We start from the raw sequence: 21,182 nt of genomic DNA, 5'->3' as shown, positions 1-21,182 counted from the left end.
TGTGCTTAAACAGCAAACACGTGCTGCCATTGACAGGTGTGAGCATGTGTTGACGGGCAGAAGTGTTCAGAAGTGGGACAGGTGGTTGTGGAAGGAGAGAAAGCATTTGCTGTTTCTAAAGTTAAGATCCAGTTGGGGGCTGTGTGTGCTCTGTGATGACTCATGACTTTCTACAAATCTAAAAGCAGTTTGTAGAAGCCTTCGAGATGTATGCAATCAACCCTCTTCTGCTTACTGTCATCGTTTAATAAGTTTCTCTCAGCAACTGATTCAAGACACAACTAAGATGTATAAACAATAGATATTAGGGCGATTTTGTGGCTCAATGGTTTTCTTTAATGTAGATTTAGCTCCTTCTGCTCATACAGCCTGTCACAAGTTCAACATGCTGCGTCTGCGCACCAAATGCCTCTCTGTGAGGCACCAACTGTGGCTGTCTGTCTTCACTCAATATTGGGTATGACGCTTGTTGAGTCAATCTGTCTCAGACATTATGGCTGGAACTGCCTGATTACAGCATTAGTCATCATCAGTATCAGGGTCACCATATAATTGTTCTATTTTTTGCTTTTGCCATCACCATGCATACATATCACTTTACTGGTAGAACAGATGATGGGAAATTAAGGCTGCTGTCATCCACTCTGAATATAATATCCCAAAGTTAATACTCCCATTAATTATCTATTGAAAGCTTTGGAAATGGCACACTGTCGTAACACACCATAGCCTCACTCCCTCATGCCCCAAACCCAAGGGTAAACAGAGAGATAGGCAGAAGGGCAAAATGGGGTCAGTGCTCTTATCACCATGACAGAGAAACCATGGCAACCTTTACCCTATTATCTGTGACTGACCTTCAGTGTGACCTCAACTTCGACCTTCACCTCAGATCGTAGATGCTTCTCTGTGTGTATTAAAGCATTTGTCTACTCCTCAATGATTTTTAATCCATCATAGGTTTGCTAAAGAGAAAACCTGCAAGTGTTTGAAGCTCAGGTACTTTAAGTTAACTGCAAAACCTGACCCAACCATACATGTTTACAATGCAGTATGATACACAACATCTTATCGTCTATATGTCCGACTCTATACTAGGGCTGCACGATATTGAAAAAAACTGACATTGCGATATTTTCTTCCCCTACGATATATATTGCGTTTTTTTTTAACTATATTTAACCGGATGAAGGATTTTAGTCACGGACGTCTGGATCTTAACTGGTTGACTCATCATACCTTAAGTCATGATCTAACATGGTATGTTGCTTACCCTCAAATAAGGGGGTTCATCTGTGAATGAAGAAGAGAAGAACCTTTTTGTATCCAAAATAGTTCCAGATGGCAGATGTTGCTTTTCTTTTTGGAAGTAAATCTTCATTCTCGCCGGTAGTGTCCTCCTGTACATGGTCTGCAAACTAGCGGGGCGGGGCCTGCTGTGATCTGATCAAGAATGATTGTGATTGGTGGTTTGCTGTGCATGCAGAGCCTGCATGTCACTCACTCTAGTACCCCTGACATGAGAGCTGCGCAAGTTTTCCTTTTGTAGCAAGCAGCAGCATAATTGTAACATGACGTGTTTGAGTTAATGTACCTACTTAATATCGCACTTCCTACATTTTTTTTTATAAAATAATAATAATAATAAAAACATTTTTTAAAATAAAATCGCACGTCCCTGCGATGTGAATATCGCGCATGCGCATATCGCGGTTATCGTCATGACAAGATATATCGTTCAGCCCTACTCTACTACTATCTCCTGTGATTAATCTATCCTGCCTCTGCATCAAATAAAACGGCCAACAAAGGTTGAGACGACGACAGATGTTGATAAGGAGGATATAGGTGAAGTTGTGTTTGCAACTATACTAAATACATTTCCCTTGACACAGAGAAACAATGACACATGTTGGTTCTTTAAATACAAAGCATATTGTGTACACACACACAGAAGGGATAAAAGAGGAACTGAATCATGTCGTTGTGAGAAAAACCTTGGAAGGAAGAATGCAAATTTGACTTTTTAGAAAAACAACCGCTTGGGAGTTTAGAGGCATTTAATAATAATAATAATAATAATAATAATAGATTTAATTTGTTAGCGTTTTTACAGGTGCTCAAAGACGCTTTACAGATAATAGTGAAGAGAAAAGAAAAGAGAAGAAAGGAACAACAAATAAATATATAGTTAAAGTTAAAGTCAAATAATACAAAAACAATCACACATTAAAAGCCAGATTGAAGAGGTGAGTTTTTGTGAGTTTTTTGAAGGTGGTGAGGTCGGTGCAGTCTCTGATGGGTTGTGGGAGTGAGTTCCAGAGGGAGGGGGCAGCGACGGAGAAGGCTCTGTCCCCCCAGGTCCGGTTATTGGTGCGGGTGGGGATGGATAGGAGGTTGGCTTCTGATGAGCGGAGGCAGCGGGAAGGGGTGTGGTGGTGCAGCAGGTCTGTGAGGTAGGGGGCGGGGCCTGATTGTTGAGGGCGTTGTGAGTAATGACCTAAAGTAATACATGTATTTAACCGACTGTATGATTAAAATACATCAATTGTTTGCATTTATGTAAACTGCACATGCATCATTATGGTTATCTTGACCATATGGTTGTAATTAACCTGTTAGGGGCTAATTCATTGAATGTGAGCATCTTTCTACAGATAGGACAGATTATATATTGCTTTCCACATACTATTTTAAGTACGGTTTCCTCTTTCTGACTTCTGTTATACTTACCTTATTTCTAGCCCTGAAGCCCTTCTGCTTTTACAATGGGACTTTCTGGAAAATTCTAAATGTACAGAATGTATTTTAGGGATGCAGTTTGGAAATCAGCTCCTGGTTAATTTAGCTGGTTGCTGCTTTCAAGTATTCTTAAAATATTCACAGATGTGGCTTCATTTCGAACAAATCAAAACCAGACATTTATGTCAGATTTCCTACCCCCCCCCCCCTTTTACCTACTGTACATGTTGAGGTAATGCAATATGTATTGAGCAGATGGTTAAGAAGGGAGGGTGGGGTGGGGCTTCTGCATAGCCACTTCCTTATATAAGCCTATTTGGCAGAACATCAGCATTAACCTGAATAGAATAGTCAATCTGCCGGGTCACATGAGTTCGAACCGTTCTCTGCCATCAGGTAGACATCAAATATTGAAGTTGGCTGACCTCCATGTCCTTTCTGCTTGAAGAAACCAGGCTTTCTTTTCATCACTACTTTGTTCATACTGCTCAAAAGGTTATGACTGCAAAAATATTTTGGCAGGCTGCTGATGTCTCATAACCTCCAAGTAAGATTTATATATAATTATGTAGACAAGACATGAATGTAACAACGTTTTTTACTGCTTGTAGCGTGTCGTGCACTATTGCAGTGCCCATCATTTGAAGATCTGACTCGAACCAAAACATCACCATAATTGAGCCCTGCCCACCCTTACCCACTGAGTATCTGTATATGTGTGTGTGCATACTGCTGCATATGTCTGCATGAGTGCTGCAGCTCATGCTTTCATTTTTGTTTTAATGATTGACACGTAAATGGAGGGGGCCCTGCGGCAAAACCCACACCATCAATTTACCTCGCATAAATACCACCGTCACTTTCGCACACACACACACACACACACACACACACACACACACACACACACACACACACACACACACACACACACACACACACACACACACACACACACACACACACACACACACACACACACACACACACACACACACACACACACACACACATGACTGTAATACCCAGGAAACCACCACATTCTCAACTAAAGTAGATTGATAGCGCTTATTTGAAGTCACCTTGGCTCTCTTGATAACCTTTCTTGAGTGTACAAGAAAGATTGTACACTCAAGACTGTCTTTTATGAGATGGCATTACGCTGTCAAAGGGCGTAGTGATCGTTGTAAAGTGTTTATAATTTACAGTAGGGCAGAAAGCTGTCTCAGATGGGGATGTGCACTGAAATCCCCAGCTCTTCTAGCTCTGCAATACTTAACAAAATGCTAAATAGTGATTCCTCTGCCTGACTTTCTTTTCCATTTCTTTGTGTTACAGGAGACTCTCCAGCAGCTGGTGATGATGCCTTTACCAAACGTGCTGATTCTGGGCAAAAACCCTCTGTCTGGTAAGTGTCAATGTAACAAACAAAACAACCACAACGTTATACACACACTGATGCTTTCACCAATGCTGTGCAGGTTCTGAGTTGAATGTATTTGGCCTCTAAACTGAAGAACATTAAAATCACCATGTGTACAGTTCACAAGGGGGAAACCTACATTTTTGTTTTTATCATTTAATTAGCATCAATGCATCTTTAGAAATCTTTTAATTAAGAGTTTAGTGTGATATTTCCTGCGACTTAGACTTAATGGCAGAGTTGGAAGGGACTTTACAGAGGAATTGAATAATGCTGTTTTGATTAAGGTGATTAACAGCACGTCTTCAAGGACAAAACCTACATTTTGCCCCCATTAACACTAGTCTGTAAAACCTCTGAACACCCACACAGGCGTTTTCAGTTAATCTGGCTGATTAGTTCCTTGACAGGAAGTGTGTGGACTGTAATTTATTGACACCTTCCCGAGTTTCCTGTTAGCTTTATTGCACCCGTTAGGTTGGGACAAATTACACTTTATCATTAATATTGCTGGATGGAGATTTGTTACCTCGTAAATTTCCATCAAAGCTCTGACCTACTAATCAGCCAAAATAACTTAAAACACTTGTGTGGATTTTCAGAGGCTTAAAAAAAACAATAAAGGAAAATGACTTCATGTGGTCACTCAAAGTAATGTTTCTAGGAAGGCACACGTTTGATTCTAAAGATGGCTCCATGTGTTCCTCTGAGGCATGTTTGAGATGGCAGATGTTCTTTTAAGAGTAAGATCAGACAGTGGCAACGGCACGTTTACAGTTTATGAGGTTGAACGAAGCTCCTTACACTAATAAGCCCTAATCATAAATGCCCCATACTTCATCTTCTGACAGGATTTTTTATTTCATACCATTCTCAAGGAATGCAATTATAGGGAACTAATTCTCTTGGTGACTTTTAACATAAACTACAGGAGAAGAACATTCAATGAAAAGCATTAGTCTACTTTAATCTGAGTCAGGTAATTTAGGGACCAATTAAACTAACTTCTCTAAGACACAAGGGCATATTTACTGTACAATGTAATTTAATGTAACCATCGCTCAGCTCAACAGTTTTAAAGTCATTCCTAAGAGTGAGCAGCATAATTACACTATTGCCTTTTGTCCAATTGATTGGCTGAAGTTTCGACCCAGTAACAATGTTGAGCCTGACTATAAAACACTGTTGACATCGTTTTCCAGTGCCACTAGGCCCTAAACAATAAAGTCAAAAAGTAAACCAGAATGTTAAATTGACCTGCAATGGCTTAAAAAGGACCCACGGAGAAAGATATGTTAATAAATGTAACCGTTCTGCAGCAAAGCTTTGATCCACTGAGCCTGGATGTGTTATTTGATAAGTCCAAGCAGCCTTAAAGCAACAGAAATGCAGTGTCCATTTTTTGCATTTTATTAAAAGCATTTTTGAGCACCTTGAGTTCTGCAGCCCCAAGTGCTACCTGATTTTCCATAATGACTTTAATGTAGCCACTAAAGGGATGAGATCATTAGTTTCATGCCATCCTATGAAATCATGGCGGCTGCGGCTGTTTTTATTTATTTGGTTATTTGATTGATTTATATACTGCATTGTCTTTTTTATGTCTCTTATGCTGGTGTTATGTATTGTGGATCTTGTTTTTTATGTGTTTGTATGGCGACCTTGAGAGCCTTGAAAGGCGCCTATATAAAATAAATGTATTATGATTATAAGAGGATTGTATCGAATAAATAAAACATTTGATGCGTCAAAGCTTCCTGCCACCCAGCATGCTTAGATCAATTATTAGCACAATAGCCCCAAGTGCAACACTTTGGCTAAAACTATGGCAAGGTCATTGGATTAGCTCTTTTTACTTTTTGGGAAAGCGTGTCCTCACGAATATTCAAAGCCTTTGTTTATCTCTGCAAATGCAATCATCAGCTTTTCAAGGTAAACTGTTTCCAGGCTTAGCTGGCAGAGCTTGTTTACGAATATCTGAACGCTTTTAAACGCATTCAATGGTTTCTAAATCCCTGTCCTCCCTCAGCTGCCTTTGTCACACTTTCACCACAACCATTACTTTTATTTGTTGGTATTAATTTTGATACACTTCAACAGGCATGAAGGGTCAGTATATGAAAAACAGGCTACACACAGGCTGTGTTTCTTTTTCATGGAGATAACTTTGTTTTTAATTTACCTTAGAGGTAAAACATTTTTCTCAAGTATTTTTGAAAGTATTTTTTTGCCCTTTACCCTCTGGATGTGGGATCATCAGTCAGTCAGTCAGTCAGAGCAGCGCTGGAGTCTGGCTCTGCGGCTCCCAGCTGAAAGTCTTTGGCCATGTGGCTTTTATTATGCTCTCATTAGGGGGCAGGGTACGACTGTGTGTGTGTGTGTGTGTGTGTGTGTGTGTGTGTGTGTGTGTGTGTGTGTGTGTGTGTGTGTGTGTGTGTGTGTGTGTGTGTGTGTGTGTGTGTGTGTGTGTGTGTGTGTGTGTGTGTGTGTGTGTGTGTGTGTGTGTGTGTGTGTGTGTGTGTGTGTGTGTGTGTGTGTGTGTGTGTGTGTGTGTGTGTGTGTGTGTGTGTGTGTGTGTGTGTGTGTGTGTGTGTGTGTGTGTGTGTGTGTGTGTGTGTGTGTGTGTGTGTGTGTGTGTGTGTGGTGGGAAGGCACTGTAGTACCCCCCCAGGCTCCCCATTTACCTTAGTCTGCATATAGGCATGTCAGATGCACGCACACACACACACACACTCCCCCTTTTTTGTTTAGTCTGTCATAAAGCCTGTACATTTTCAGCCGTGATTTTGTTTGATATTGTGAACACATTGCCCTCAAAATGTGTTCTGGACTATGTGGTACTCTTTAATTTCGGAAGCATTTACTGGTTTGCTTCACTCAAGTCTCTGCCAGTCGACAGTGTTTTAAAAAAAAACATATCCAATACGGCTACTGAAGGGCAACACTGCACGGTTGACAGATTGCCATTAACACATTTCAGATGCAGGGTAGTATTTTTTACAACAAACATTGCCAAACATGGTTTTAGATGAGAGAACTTCCCAACGAGCAGAACTGTTTTAACCAGCAGCAGCAGCAACAACAGGATGCCAACTGTTGACAGATGACAGAGAACATTAACTGAGGCTTGATGTGAGTGTGTGAGAAGCTTGTCTAGCCAAGAAAGCAGGCCTGATTTCTCTTATTTCCCCCCAAAACTATTCTTTGAAATGTTTGGTGTGTTTTCACAGTGTTGTGATGTCTAGTGTCTCCATAAGTAAGAAAAGAAAAGACAGAATTGTTAATTTGGAATGGACTGGGAATTGTGTGTGTGTGTAACTGAGACAACGTAAGTGCTGGGTTGGTCAATGTGAATGAAACGACAAGGATAAACAGTGGAAAATGCCGATTGGTCCGGTATATGTTATTGTATTTGATCATTTTCATTGTATTCAGTGCTCCTGACACTGACCTCAGCTCCAGGCCTTCTGTATTTGATGCTCTTGACACTCTATATTTTCTTATAAAGCACAAATGCCCTGAAATAAGGTGAAAACAAGGTTCAGCCAACTCTGTCCTCTGTCCTCTGCTCCAGTGAGATGGGCTGAATATACTCTGGCACGCTGTCAAAGCAATATCAGATTGCTTGTACCAGTTTCACCGCTGACATGCAAGTCATCGGGTCCTGAATGACTCCATTCATCACGGCAGCAGACAGGGTTGTAGCAGTTGATTGCCCAGCCACACGTTCTTTTTTCTGCTTATTCACTCACATCCTCACACACAGATTCACAATGGCATTGCAGGAAGAAGGGTTAGTCACTGTCCGTCTGACCCCTTGTTTCCTGCTGGGATGAGAAGGCAGGGAGGAAGGGAGGGAGGTGAAGAACCTCCATGAGCAAATCCAAACAGTTGGGAAGCGTGAATGATTTGTAACAATGTTGAAGGAAGGAAGGAACTGAAGGATGGAAGGAAGGATGGGTGGATGTTGCAGAGAATAAATGGGTGGATGCAAGTGTGTATAAGAAGGGAGGAAGAGTAGGAGGTAGGAAATGTGAGGCTAGCAGAGAGACGGCCCTGCTTAAAGCCGTCTTGCTGCTGGAGGGATATTTCGGTTTTCTATTTCCACAGTTTTCTTTCCTCCATCATTCTTTATCTTTGCTATTTTCTATATCTTTTTTTTGTGGCTTGTGCTCTGTGCTGCTTTCCCTCTTTTGTCTCTTTTTCTATTATCTCTCCCTTTACCGTTTCTCCCCCTTGTTCTCCCTCTCGAGCTTTATAAATAATGTATCTTTTTTTTAATAAGTATCTCTCGTACTACGCTTTAGTAGATGTGCTGAGCTAAATCCCTTCCCTGACTGGAATAGGTCCCTACTGCTCTAATAGTGCACGGTTAAGCCCTGCAGCTGGGAGAATTAAGTTGTATCCACCGTCATCCCTTCATGCCCACACATTCTCTTTATATGCTAAGTATTTCTTCTTTTATCACCAGGCGCTGATTGCCAATTGTCTGACTAAGCACAAAAATAGTGTCATCTTCTTGATTCCACTGTACCACGAATGCACAGTTTTCAAAGTGGATAGATAGCATGCAAGAAACACGTCTACATTTGAGCTTTTCACAGTCTCCCATAATACCCATAACGCCTTTTATTTCTGGGTGTTACCTGGTACAATCTGTACTTTGCAGCTGCGGTATTTTAATTAAAGCTTTGTTTCCACAGCATTGTATGACTTGACTTCCTTTTGGTGCTTTTGAATAGTGCCCCCTTAGTGTAAGAAGGGTGTATCAACAGCATAATAGTTATTGTCGGGAATGGAAAGTTGCAGAAATGTTGACACTGCTACAACGTTCAAAAGGTGTGAGGGGAGGGGTTTCAAATCCTGTTCGACCATCTGACATGCTCTCCTGTTTGAGTATATTGACACCATTAACTCTTTTTAAATACTGCACTTCAGCACCCATGCAGACCTTTAGAGTAAATAATGACAGTTTTGTTTGTATTACATTTCCTGTGATGTCCTACCCAACTGCTGGAAAGTGTCCCTGTGACCTAGATAAACAATCTTCACCATATTTTCTTGGCTGCATTACAGAACAAATGTAAGTCCATATTTATTTGAATCATCCAAACGTTGGCCAGTCTTAGTGGGTAAATCAACAGTGAAATCGCACGCAGAGGAAAAATGCCGCAGACGGCCTCCTCTTCCACCAGCTGTAGGGCAAAACACGTCTGATTGGGCTACGGCCAAAAGTACAGAGTATCGGTCCAGAGAACAGCGCTGCAAGTCTCTTTTTATTATCAATGTTTGTCTTTTATAATCCTTGCTGGGAACTATAATGAAGTATTAATTGTCATGCGTATAATATTGGTCTCACCCATAAAGTATGATAATTCAACCTGCCACATTATGACCATGTGGAGGTTCCTATTGCTCAATAACGCATTGACTTCTGTGTCTGTATGGATTGAAGAGGAATGAGAGATTGATTTGCTTGTCGGGAGGCTTCTGTACAATTGATGGATATCCTCTGTTTTGCAATAAGGAGCATTCCCTAAGGAACTGGTTGGTTATCCATGTGTTTAAATCGATGCTTTACACAGACAATCAGATTTGTTTTTCCAGCAAGTTGCGAGAAGGTTTTGTTCATCCCATTTGATTTTCATGTAAATTCATTAGGTTTCCAGTCGAACAAAGCGTAAAGTCATAGATCAAAATTGTCTTCCTGTGTGCCTGTCTTTTAGCTGCTCCTGCTGTGATGATTGGCCCATTAAACTGAGAGGCAAACAGACCACCCCTCACAGAAAACACGCTGTCACTAATCTGGATTTATCACTATTGAAGCCGGACAGTGTTAGCAGTCAATACCCCCTGGGCTACATGATGAGCTGGCTTATCACACACACACACACACACACACACACACACACACACACACACACACACACACACACACACACACACACACACACACACACACACACACTACTGCAAAAACATGCAGTATCAGTATAGACATAGACACACTACTTGCATATGCCACTAAGTGCAACACACACACACACACACACACACACACACACACACACACACACACACACACACACACACACACCACCTGGTTTGCTGTTGTTCTGCAACAAATCCCATAGATGAGCTCAGGCCTGTTGAGCCTGCTAGCAGCTGTTTGTGGGTTTCAGCCCTTTCTGACAATATGCCCTGACATGTGGAAGAGTACTGGAAGTTCATCGTGCCAGCGCTTAACACTGTGGAAAACATTGTGGTAACGTTACAAGATAAGGGTATTTTTTATTAGGGGAAAACTGTAACTACCTAAGAATTTAGTTAATTGGTATGCCCAAGTATAGTAAGTGTGGGATAGGTGCATACATTTTCAAAAGTGTCTCCTCTCCCGTTGCATACTAAATCTTGACTTGTTTTTTCATGGGAAAGTTATTTTTGAACTTGTGCCAGAGCAGACAGATACAAATGACTCCATATGTCTAGTATACATATGCTAAAACTTAGATAATTGTAATGCTGTAACTGAAAAAGATGCAGTGTTTTAGTTCATTGCATTTTGTAAAATCTCATTGCAAAAAGGCTTAACAGATACAACAATGTCGGTTATCACCTTCCTCCAATCAACAGATCTGTACTTCAGGCAAATGTTTCTACCACTATCAATACATCTATTTGTGTCATCAACCTCTGTAATGTGTTACGTATTCTTAAACCACAGAAGTTGGTAGAACAGAATGTAAGAGACAAAACAGAAACGTGACTGAATCACATTCTTGCAAATGTGTCTGGTTTTGACAGTCACTGTGGTGTCCTTGCAGGCATACTTCAAAGTGGTTTGGCTTTTGTCATAATACTCTATCTTTGTGCTTTTTTCTTCTTTAGAACAAGGTCTGGAAGAGGTGAAAAAACTGTTGCTGCTGCTACTAGGGTGTGCTGTCCAGGTAAGAGATCATTTCAGTTTCAGTTCACCTACACTTCACATCTGTTTATGTAATTCCGGTTTCAAGGAGCAAGTTCATAACAATGGCAAACAAACTCATAGAGACAGTTTGTGCGTGTTATTATTTGTTCAAAATATTGATTCAGGTAAGCCCGCGTCACACTGTCCCAAAATTGACACCCGATGGACACACGAATATGGAATTGTGAATTTCGCACGAAGATGGCCCCGAACCACACACGAAGGCAACATTTACATTACATTTAAGACATACAACTGCAACGGTGGAGTTTCTCAGGCTCCGGCAGCAACTTCGTGAGCGGTGGCAAAATCTTTGGCATGCCAAAAAATTGCCGAAGGACCTTGCGAAGGTTCATTTTCGTGTGGAATTCGTGTGTCAATTTTGCCCTTCGTAAGGCCATCGTGGGGGCATCTTGTTATCATCGTTGCCATCGGGCATTCGCCCCGATCAGAGTGAGGGCGAATGCCCGACGGCACCGATGATAACACGAAGATGACACGATTTGACAAGATGCCCTCACGAGTGCCTTACGAAGTTGCCGCTCACGAAGTTGCTGCCGGAGCCTGAGAAACTCCACCGGCGGTCATACGATGGCTTAAGATGCCCTCACGAATGGCCCGATGTTGTTACGATCAGAGCCGAATTTGAACATTTCCTTTTATCGTGTGTCCATCGGGTGTCAATTTCGGGACAGTGTGATGCGGGCTTTAACGATGCCCCCCATAATCTTTCCTACCTATGTCTTAAACTGAACCTGGTAAAAAGCTCTGTCAAGTCTTTATCTGGTTCATCCTGCCTTCCTTTCTTTGCTCCCTTTGGTGAAATGAATGAACACAAACTATTTAGTACTGCTAATGCTTTGTAATACATAATGTGTCAGACCTTTCCTGTCTCGTGACAAAGCACCATGCAGCTCTCACTCACTGTATTTCCAACAAGGGCATTGACCTTTCACCAGCCCTATTGTTTTAGCAAAAAGACACTACAGTTGCATTCATGTGAGTAACACCCGCTTTATATTCCCACAGTAAACTCAGCAGAACTTGTTGCCAAGTAGGAATTAACACACCGTTAAAGAGGAGCTTACATCTGTAGTACAGCGTCTTGTTCTTATCTTGTCTTCTGCCAACAACCGAGGAAAGTGATCTATGTCTGATCCACGAGATAAAGTTTTGTTTGAAGACTGCTTTCCTAAATATGATGAATGCTCCTTGGAAACATAAATCAGATCAGCGTCTGTGGTGTTGATCTACTAACCTCCAGTTGACCCCCAACCCACATAACTCTTTATCTGATAAATATAATTTTTCCTCTCTTCTCTTCTTCCCTCCTCCCACTTACTTCTGTTTACAGTGTGAGAAAAAGGAAGAGTACATCGAGTGTATCCAGACTCTGGACTTTGACACCAAAGCTGCCATAGCATCCCACATCCAAGAGGTATTTCTCGTTTCTATAAAACAATTCAGACATAATTAGGATATGTCGCCTTATTTCACTTCACTCTATTGTACAGTATGCTCATCATGGATTTTGTTTACTTAGAATTCAGAAAAATGCACCATTCTGATAAAGTGTCATGAATGCAACTTCTCTATATCCAAGGACTAAATCGAAATGGTTATCGTTGATATGATGTTTGTGATTTTAGGTCACCCATAATCAGGAGAACGTAGTGGACATGCAGTGGTTGGAAAGTGGGGAAATGCCTCCTGAAGACCTGGACAGCCTCTCCAGAAACCTGGCTTTCCACCTCAAACGCCTGGTGGATGAGAGGGACACACAGCTGGAGGTAATATAGATTTATTAAGCAGTGTTGGAAATCCCTTTTATAATTTAAGCCAAACTGCAAAAAACAAAACCTGTACAATAGAAGAAGCAGGAATCCAGGGAAGTGGTACATTGTATTTTAATTATTCTCTTTGTGTGTTTTTGGCAGTTTGTCACAGCGCTTCTAGTCAGGGTTATGTGGAAACTTTTCATTTTTTTTACCGTTGCCACACAAGACCAGCCTCAGGAAGGAAGGGTTGAAACTGTTAACTGTCTCATAGATGGTGTGTGTGTTTAACTTGGAGTATTTACGTCATTAAATGAGTTTCCAACCGAAACGGTGCAGATGCCCACAACTGATATAGCTGATCTTTGTCTGTGTGTGTGTGTTTTGTGTGTGTGTGTGAAGGGTTCTAATAGCCTCCAGATTATCACTGTGGAGTCCAGCCGCTCTCAATTAAAATCCCATTTCCTGTCACGGGCAGTAGATCAGAATAGTCTGTGTGTGGGACTGTGCATGTACTTTTTGCCCTAATGCGTTGTTCTAATTTTGGGTGGTGCGGGGGCTTTGGGTGAATCCATGGATCCTTTCTTCTTTGTCCAATTGTTGAATCAGAATTGTAGCTACTTTAATACTGCTTTACTTTGTACAGATGACCCTAAATACATATTCAAATATATTTCTGAACCTCAAAATTCAAGATTCAAGGCTTTTATTGTCATTCGTACATAGCTACAGTGTAGTTATGTCGATGAGAATCTTAGGTCACAGGCTCCTCCAACAGTGCAACACAATAAAACAGATCAAATAGTGCAAGTCAATAGAAGAGAACTAGTGCCATAAGAGTCTATGTACAAGTCATGCATCATTTGTAAATTACAAACAGTTGAATGTCATGGATGTTCTTAGTTCAGGTGTTTAACAGTCTTATGGCCTGTGGAATAAAACTGTCTACCTGATTCTATTAATTGTACTCATGTCTAGATATCTCACCTCCTGCCCATTCTTTCCTTTGTCTTTCCCTGCAGACTATAGTGGAGTTGACCCAGGAGAGAGACTGTGTGCAGCTCTCCCCTCTGGCTTCCTGTCAGACCCAGTCTCCTGGGGACTCCCCCGGGATGAGGAGGACCGAGAGCCGGCAGCACCTCTCTGTGGAGCTGGCTGATGCAAAAGCCAAGATCAGACGCCTTCGACAGGAACTGTGAGTACCACGGCTTTATCAGCTAGATAACAGAATGGAGAACAAAGGGACAGAATACAGTAAAAAAGGAAACATGAAGAGCACAGACCACAAACAAAAGGTCATTTGCTGGAATGAGGCCATAGCTATTTACCCTTACCTTGTTTGCTACTTCCCATGAATTGTGAGATCAAAGTTATTAGATAGTTCATTTGGTCCTCAATGTTTGGACTTGGTTGATATGGTTGTAGGCATCAACAGAAATTGCGGGACTGTCATTAGGCTTTTCGTTCAATCTTTGGCGTAGTTTTATTATTGTATTATACTTTTTATTAGATAATGATAGTGGAGAGATTGCTGAAAACGATTTAGAGGCAGACATTGAACTAAGTCCCTTACGGCCCGTTCACACAGCAGCTTTAAAAAATCTTCCAACGCTTTTCTGCCCATTGACTTTGAATGGGGGTGACGTCACTTTGCCTCGCTTTTCGCCGAACTGCATTGTGGGGAAGCAAAGCGAAGATTTCCAGGATTTTCAGGATTCAAAAGTTGAGCAATGTTCAACTTTTGAAGCTGAGGTGGAAGCGTCAGCCAATCAAATCCCGTTTATGCAAATCTGACAGTACAAGCACTAGCCAATCAAACCGCGGGCAAGCTGGGAGAGACATACCGCAGTTCATTTCCTCACATTCCAAACGAGAAATTACGGTAGCAAATCACCCGGTTCTTTACGACCAGAACTATTTACCGGGATACAAACCGGAGGAACCAGGCATGGAGGGAGGTGGCAGAGACAGAGGGTGAAACTGGTAGGTTTTCGCCTGTTTGGGGAGTTTATAAAATCGCATAAAATCCCCGGGTTTTTTTGCTTTGTATGCCGGGGGCGGGAGATTCATGTGATTGGTTGTTGGTCGCGTTGCTCGCAAAAAATCCCCAAGCTCTCAGACACGCCCAGCTCCAAGATTTTCAAGATTTTTTCAAAGCTGCTGTGTGGGCGTACCGTTAGAAGAAGCATTCAAACAAGGAGCTTTACTTTTCAAAGTTGGCGTACTAGTCATAGGGGTTCATCGTTTTGAGTGTAATTTTTTACTTTAAATGATTGTTTTTGATCTTTTTTTTTAGAACTGACACATTTTTAATTATACAATGTTAAAACATCTGGAAAGGTATTAAAGTTTTAGGTTTTTTAAAGGCCTTGGTTTAAGCAGCATGTGATTATTCATCATGCTTCTTACAGGAACTCTCAATTAGTTTATGCTCATAGTTGTTTTTCTGTGTTTTAATGACTGTATTTAAGCCTCAAACATGACGCTTGAAGAACAACAGTAAGGATGTAGAGAGGAAAAGTCATGAATAGCAGCAGTCCACTTCCTCTGCATCTTTATTACTCACATAAGACGATGTTGTTGATGACGTCATTCTGCACCACACAACATGCACAGTCACACAAGTAAAACGCCACTCACAGACCCTGGTGAGGCCTCTTAAGTTCTTTCCATGAATAATACAGCTTCCTTTCCAAAGTGCTATAATCCCTTGGCAGACAAAGGCTTAATGGTAAAACACGGATGAGTTGGAAAAAAGGGAGCAAGAAAGGGGGAAGTATTTAAAAGTTGCACACGCATTACATCTAATCTATCAGACTGGCTGGCATCATGAGGTAGTAGTCAATACTGAATGCTTTGCCAGAAACTGTAAGATGAAGAGATGTTGTTTTAGTCAGTCTATCCTCTTCACAATAAATCCCCACTGAAACTAATCTTGAATTTTAATGAGGGTCTGTCTCCCATCTGATAATGCGTGGTTCCTACTTTATTTGGTGTCATTTGGTCTCTTGAGTGAATCGGATTTCAAGATTAAACAGCCATTTATAACTTGACATGTTGAAGTTGTTTCTCAACAAGTCACGCTCCTGATGATCTTAATGATGTGGTAAAGGTCTTTGATTATTCTGTCGGAGATATTCTTCTGTCTTTGTCCAACAGTGGCATGTGTGACTGCTTAATGCAAACAAGAATTATGTTTTTTCAACATTTGGTTGTAACCCTGAAGGAGTGCCGATCACCCTCTGCTCAGTCACATGAAAACACTGCATATTGCCTGAACTCATTAATGGTGGTTCTTGACATTCATCACAGTAGACATTTCCCTTAAACGTCCTTGAGCTAGGCCTACATAATTTCTTAGGACCTAAACAGGGTAACAAAACAGCACACGACTAGCCAATGAGTTGAATTGTGGGTTGGTTGCCATGGAATTGTTTACTTGTTTATGTGATGGCCCAGACAAGAGACAAAAAGGGACAACAAGGGCTTTAAGTCAGTCCAAGCTGTCAGACACTGGTCACATGATGGCAGTTTCTTCTATAAGCAGAGAACAGTCTTTAATGTGTCTCAGTGAACATAAACAGATATTGTCTCCTCATTCAAATGTAGATGTGTGCGTTTACTGTGTGGTCTTATGTGTGTGTGTGTCGGAAGAACACCAGGTCAGAGCCGGGGGGGGTTTGCTTAATTGTTCCCACAGTGGTCTCTGGTCTGTTTGTTAATGTTTTTGTTAAGCTACTGCCTCTTTTTGGCTGCATTTCCTTTTCCTGTTCAAGCTCAGACACACTGCGATCATATCTGTGAAACACTCAGTCTCAACCTGATTCCTTTTTATTAATTTCCCTTAGAATAGTCCCCCTATGTACTGAGCATATTAGACAGTCTGTAATGTACATCTAGCTTCAACTAATGCAGTCTAATACTACAGTCCGGTAATAAATCCTATCCTCATTAAGTTTATAGTGTTCAGTTTTCTCCTCTAAATAACAGTTAAACATCTCTCTATGTAAAATGTAAGGGGATAAGAAACTGACTTACTAAAAAATGGAATAGCAGATTGTAGCAAATAATCCCGTATCTTCTGTTACTAATAGCCCATGTGAGTTTGTGGCCAACAAGCCAATACAACTTGAATACCAGTTGATTATTACCTGCTAAAAATCCTAATTATCCTAATGCTCTGAGTGAATGTGCTTTTATGCTGTAATTGGTGTTTCTTCTTTACTGAATTAAAACAGTCCACTCTATCCTAATTCTTACTCAACCAACACATGGTCCTGCAGGAGTAATCAATTAATTAAATTGTATTTATTTCTTTAAAAGTTGGATATATAAAAGATAGATTTGTGTTTATTCTTCATTTTCTGTGGTGTTTATTTATTTACAATCTGCTGTTCCTTGACATACTGTTTTAGTCAAGAAACAATTAAAAAATATTACAGAGGAAATGTGGTAATGTTGATCACAAAAGCTGTGTTTGTAGATTTGTGTATTCTGTAGACAAAAGTTCCACATGGAAAGTTATATATTTGCTGTTCAGGTCATATTTAATAGCTTACAAACGCATTTGTTACAATCATTTCACATTTTAGGCATCTTGGGTATAGAGGGCCAAACATGTGTATAATAAAAACATTAGGATTAGGGTAGGAGGCATACCATTTAGACATGTAGTAGACAAGGAATACGTGTTGCTGTTTGCTGCTTTGCTTTTCAAACACAACAATGCATGCAATTGTTTGTCTGTGCTTCCCATTAACATAAGCATCAGAGCCAGCTGCATCTATAATATGAGCCCAAAGCTAATCTGCCATGCTGGAGTTGACAGGTGTTTGTGATTTCAGTAACTGGAGTTTTTGGGGGAAGACGGGGAGAGGCTGCAAGAGGGGGAGGGGGTTAACTTAAGACACAAACACAGAAATGGGTAAAGGAACATCCTGCCTGCATGTCGACTCTATTTCCCTAAATACCCTCAGCTGTGGGAGGAAGTGGGAGTGAAATGAAAGTAACGAGGGAAGAAAAGGTGCCATTTCCTTATTGAGAAGCACCCCGAGTCTCCAGAGAGCTGCAATCAAATACTCCATCAGATGTTCAGTGGAGCGGTTTTATGGGAAAACACAAGACAGCATCTCAGGAATGCAGTCCTTTTTTCTTCAGAGCAGTGTGACACACTCTGCCCCTATGGTAGAAGCCTGGAGAATTTGCACACACCCACACACAAACTCGCAGAGACAGCAAATGTCAGGCTTCCCTATCTCACTGTCACTTAAACACACGGACACAGGACAGTGTTGGATAGCAAATAGCAGAACCTATTATTAAGGGTGAAAGACTGACACTTTTGATTCTCAGTTTTGTACAACTTGGACAACCAGATGTAAAACTTGCATCACTACACCTATGATCTTATCTGACTGTAGAAGTTTCTCCAGAGTAAAGGAAGATGAGGGCTTTGAGCCTCAGGGGTGGATTTGCATAAGTTTACTCCTGAAGTAGTCACAGGGTACTATCTTTTCTTCAGTTGACTTTAACGGCTGTCTTTCCCCTCTCTGGTTGTCATGGTGTGTGTGATGCTGGGGGTGATGTTCAGCAGAAAGAGTTTGTTTATTAGTAGCTGAATTCAGGGCAGGACACAGGAAAGACTTTGTGTCCTGACCATCACAGCTCAAACTCACCGGACACAATTGGCTATTTTTAGATGAAAATGTGTTTTATTGAAGTCTTAAAATAAACATGTGAGCTATTTGTATAACTTGGACAATGGTCTATTATGCCTAATGTGATGTTGCCTTTTGAAATTCTAACAGTTGTTTTTGTATTGAGTAGCCTCCTTTCTTTCTTTTTTAAAAAAAAATGGTACCGTAATTACAATGATAAAACTACCTGCAATTAATCTCTTACATTTTGAAAAGTGAAGACACAATGTTGATGATATTAAGGCAGTTTATGGTTAATATAACTATTCAATAACTATGTCAATGGGTCCCTTCTACTTAAGGATTTAGTGGCAAGCTTTGAAATGGAAACAGCCCTAAAGGATTGTCCGTGTTGGTATTTAATTGGGAAGCATGCATGCAGGCAAACCAAACAAAAAGTACTTTCTAGAATTCCTTCTATCCTTCCTCTATCTAGGACACATTCTCCGACCTCTTTCTATTTTTCTCCTTGTTTAATTCCCCCTATCCTTCTTTTTCAGAGAGGAGAAGAGCGAGCAGCTTTTGGACACCAGGCAGGAGCTGGATAACAGTGAAGGCGAGCTCAAGAAGCTTCAGCAGGAGGTAACACCACATTTCACTAATCCTCACACACCTAAACAACACACACACATTAATATGACCTGATCTCGCCTTCACCTGCTGAACCCTCCTCTTTCAAAGTACCTTGTTTCAGCACTGCTGCCAGACTTAATCAGCGAGCTAGTGACTTAGCTCATTAGAGGCTATTACAGCTATCTTTAGTCTCGAAACAGCCTCCTATGGCTTTTGATTTGAAGGAGGAGGCGGCAGGCTGACTGGCAGGCAGGCTAACAAAGTATATGCTGTAAAAAAGGTGGATGAGTTCAGGGAGTTAATGTGTGTGTGTGTGAGGGGGAAGCGTGCTTGTGATAATTAATAGCGTGGAGAGTTTGTTCTGACCTTTTATCTGTTTATGTAACAGGCAAGACTTGGTTGCTCATAGATTATCTACCTGTCATACAATATTACAGTCCACTCACTTGTAAAAGCATCTGTTGCTTTTCACTAATGGCTCGTATATCTGTGCATGCTATACTAAGATATGCTGGTATGAGTCATTGTTTCCACATGTTCATACTGTGTGTTTGGCTCCTGCAGAGCTACCAGTTGCTGTCGGACGCTCGGTCGGCTCGGGCCTACCGCGACGAGCTGGACGCGCTCAGAGAGAAGGCGATCCGTGTCGACAAGCTAGAGAGCGAGCTGAGCCGGTACAGGGAGAGACTTCACGACATCGAGTTTTACAAGGCCAGAGTCGAGGTACACACTGCGCACGTGAAGCATTACTTTACACCAAGCCAAGAGGATGGTGTTTGTTGATTCAATCTTTATTTCAGACTCAAGGTCCATATCACATACAAAAAGACAAGACACACATCAATAAATAAGATAAAAAGCTAAACACAAAACAAATAAAAACAAACAGATAAGAAACCTAAAATCAGTCCAATCACAGCTAGCCACACATGCTCACTGTCTGTATAGGCTATTGCGCCAATGTCTCCAAATCATGGAAGAGAACCGAGTAGAACTCTTCACAGGGTTCATTAAAATCGAGATAACATGATTGTCCGAGTCTTCTAGGCCAGTGCTTCTCAAACTTTTTCCAGTAATGTACCCCCTTTGAAACCTTTTCTCAGCCGAGTACCCCCTGACCGACCCCCAACATTTTTGATAGAAAAAGCCTATACATAATTACAATATAGTGATGTTCCATCAGTGTGTGATATATTAACTCCTTCATGCATGAATTACAACAAAAGGATTTTGTCATCTTTGTGCATGAAAAACAGAAACACATACATAACGATTTTTCCAAGGAGTTTTTCAATTGAAGTAATATGTTTAACAAACCAATGAACAAAATGATATATTATGAAAAACTATAAAATACAATACACAAATTTGACATGTTTATATGAGGACCCCCTTGGTGGTTCTAGAAATATGTTATATACAATTGTGTTTTCTATCTCACTTATTGTACTAAGAAGTAATCATGTATGGTATTTTTTTTATCTCACGTACCCCCTGCGGTACCCCAACGTACCCCTAGGGGTCCGCGTACCCCCATTTGAGAATCACTGTTCTAGGCGACACATGAATTTGTACATTAACTTTCTTAAAAGGGCTTGACAAGTAGGTACCCCCAAGTTAACAAACAGCTGGCTGGCACTGTGCCATCTTGTTACCCTCAGCAGCAACCGTAAAGCATCACTGTATGCAACTTTTAGTTTTTGTATGCTTCTAGCCTTGTAGTTACTCCACAGGTGAGTCGTGTACAGAAAGCTTTAAAAAGTGATACCTTGACATCTACAGAGCACTTGTGAAATGTCCGCATTAATACGTTTGCCTGGGCATACAATTTGCAGCGTTGTCTATGGATGTCTTTGTCATCTGTAAGATCATCAGAAATATAAATGAACAAGGTACTTCATCTCACTGCACACAAGAAGAATGTTGCTACTGAGAATACAATTAGGAAAAGACAACCCCAGGACACTTAAACTTAATTTAGTCGAAATAAAATAAATATGCAAGCC

The 21,182-nt window shown here is 41.0% G+C and overlaps 1 protein-coding gene across 8 annotated transcripts in view; it reads left to right on the top strand.

Annotated features, from left to right (window-relative positions):
• ccdc88ab (coiled-coil domain containing 88Ab) overlaps positions 1-21,182 on the top strand; it is a 76,468-nt gene that overhangs the window by 23,233 nt on the left and 32,053 nt on the right. For all 8 annotated transcript variants that reach the window (XR_013809394.1, XM_079687998.1, XM_079687996.1 and 5 more), the window contains exons 4-10: positions 4,081-4,150; positions 11,054-11,112; positions 12,487-12,570; positions 12,782-12,922; positions 13,930-14,102; positions 19,104-19,185; positions 19,741-19,899. Coding sequence is in view for 7 of the 8 variants with exons in the window: in XM_079687998.1 (XP_079544124.1) it covers positions 4,081-4,150; positions 11,054-11,112; positions 12,487-12,570; positions 12,782-12,922; positions 13,930-14,102; positions 19,104-19,185; positions 19,741-19,899 (768 nt within the window). In the remaining variant the exon portion in view is untranslated. The remainder of the gene's footprint in view (positions 1-4,080; positions 4,151-11,053; positions 11,113-12,486; positions 12,571-12,781; positions 12,923-13,929; positions 14,103-19,103; positions 19,186-19,740; positions 19,900-21,182) is intronic.

Source organism: Notothenia rossii, assembly GCF_949606895.1.
Source record: "Notothenia rossii genome assembly, chromosome: 6".
In the NCBI taxonomy this organism is placed as follows: domain Eukaryota; kingdom Metazoa; phylum Chordata; class Actinopteri; order Perciformes; family Nototheniidae; genus Notothenia; species Notothenia rossii.
The sequence above is the reverse complement of the archived record's forward strand: the minus strand, read 5'-3'. Positions and strand labels throughout refer to the sequence as shown.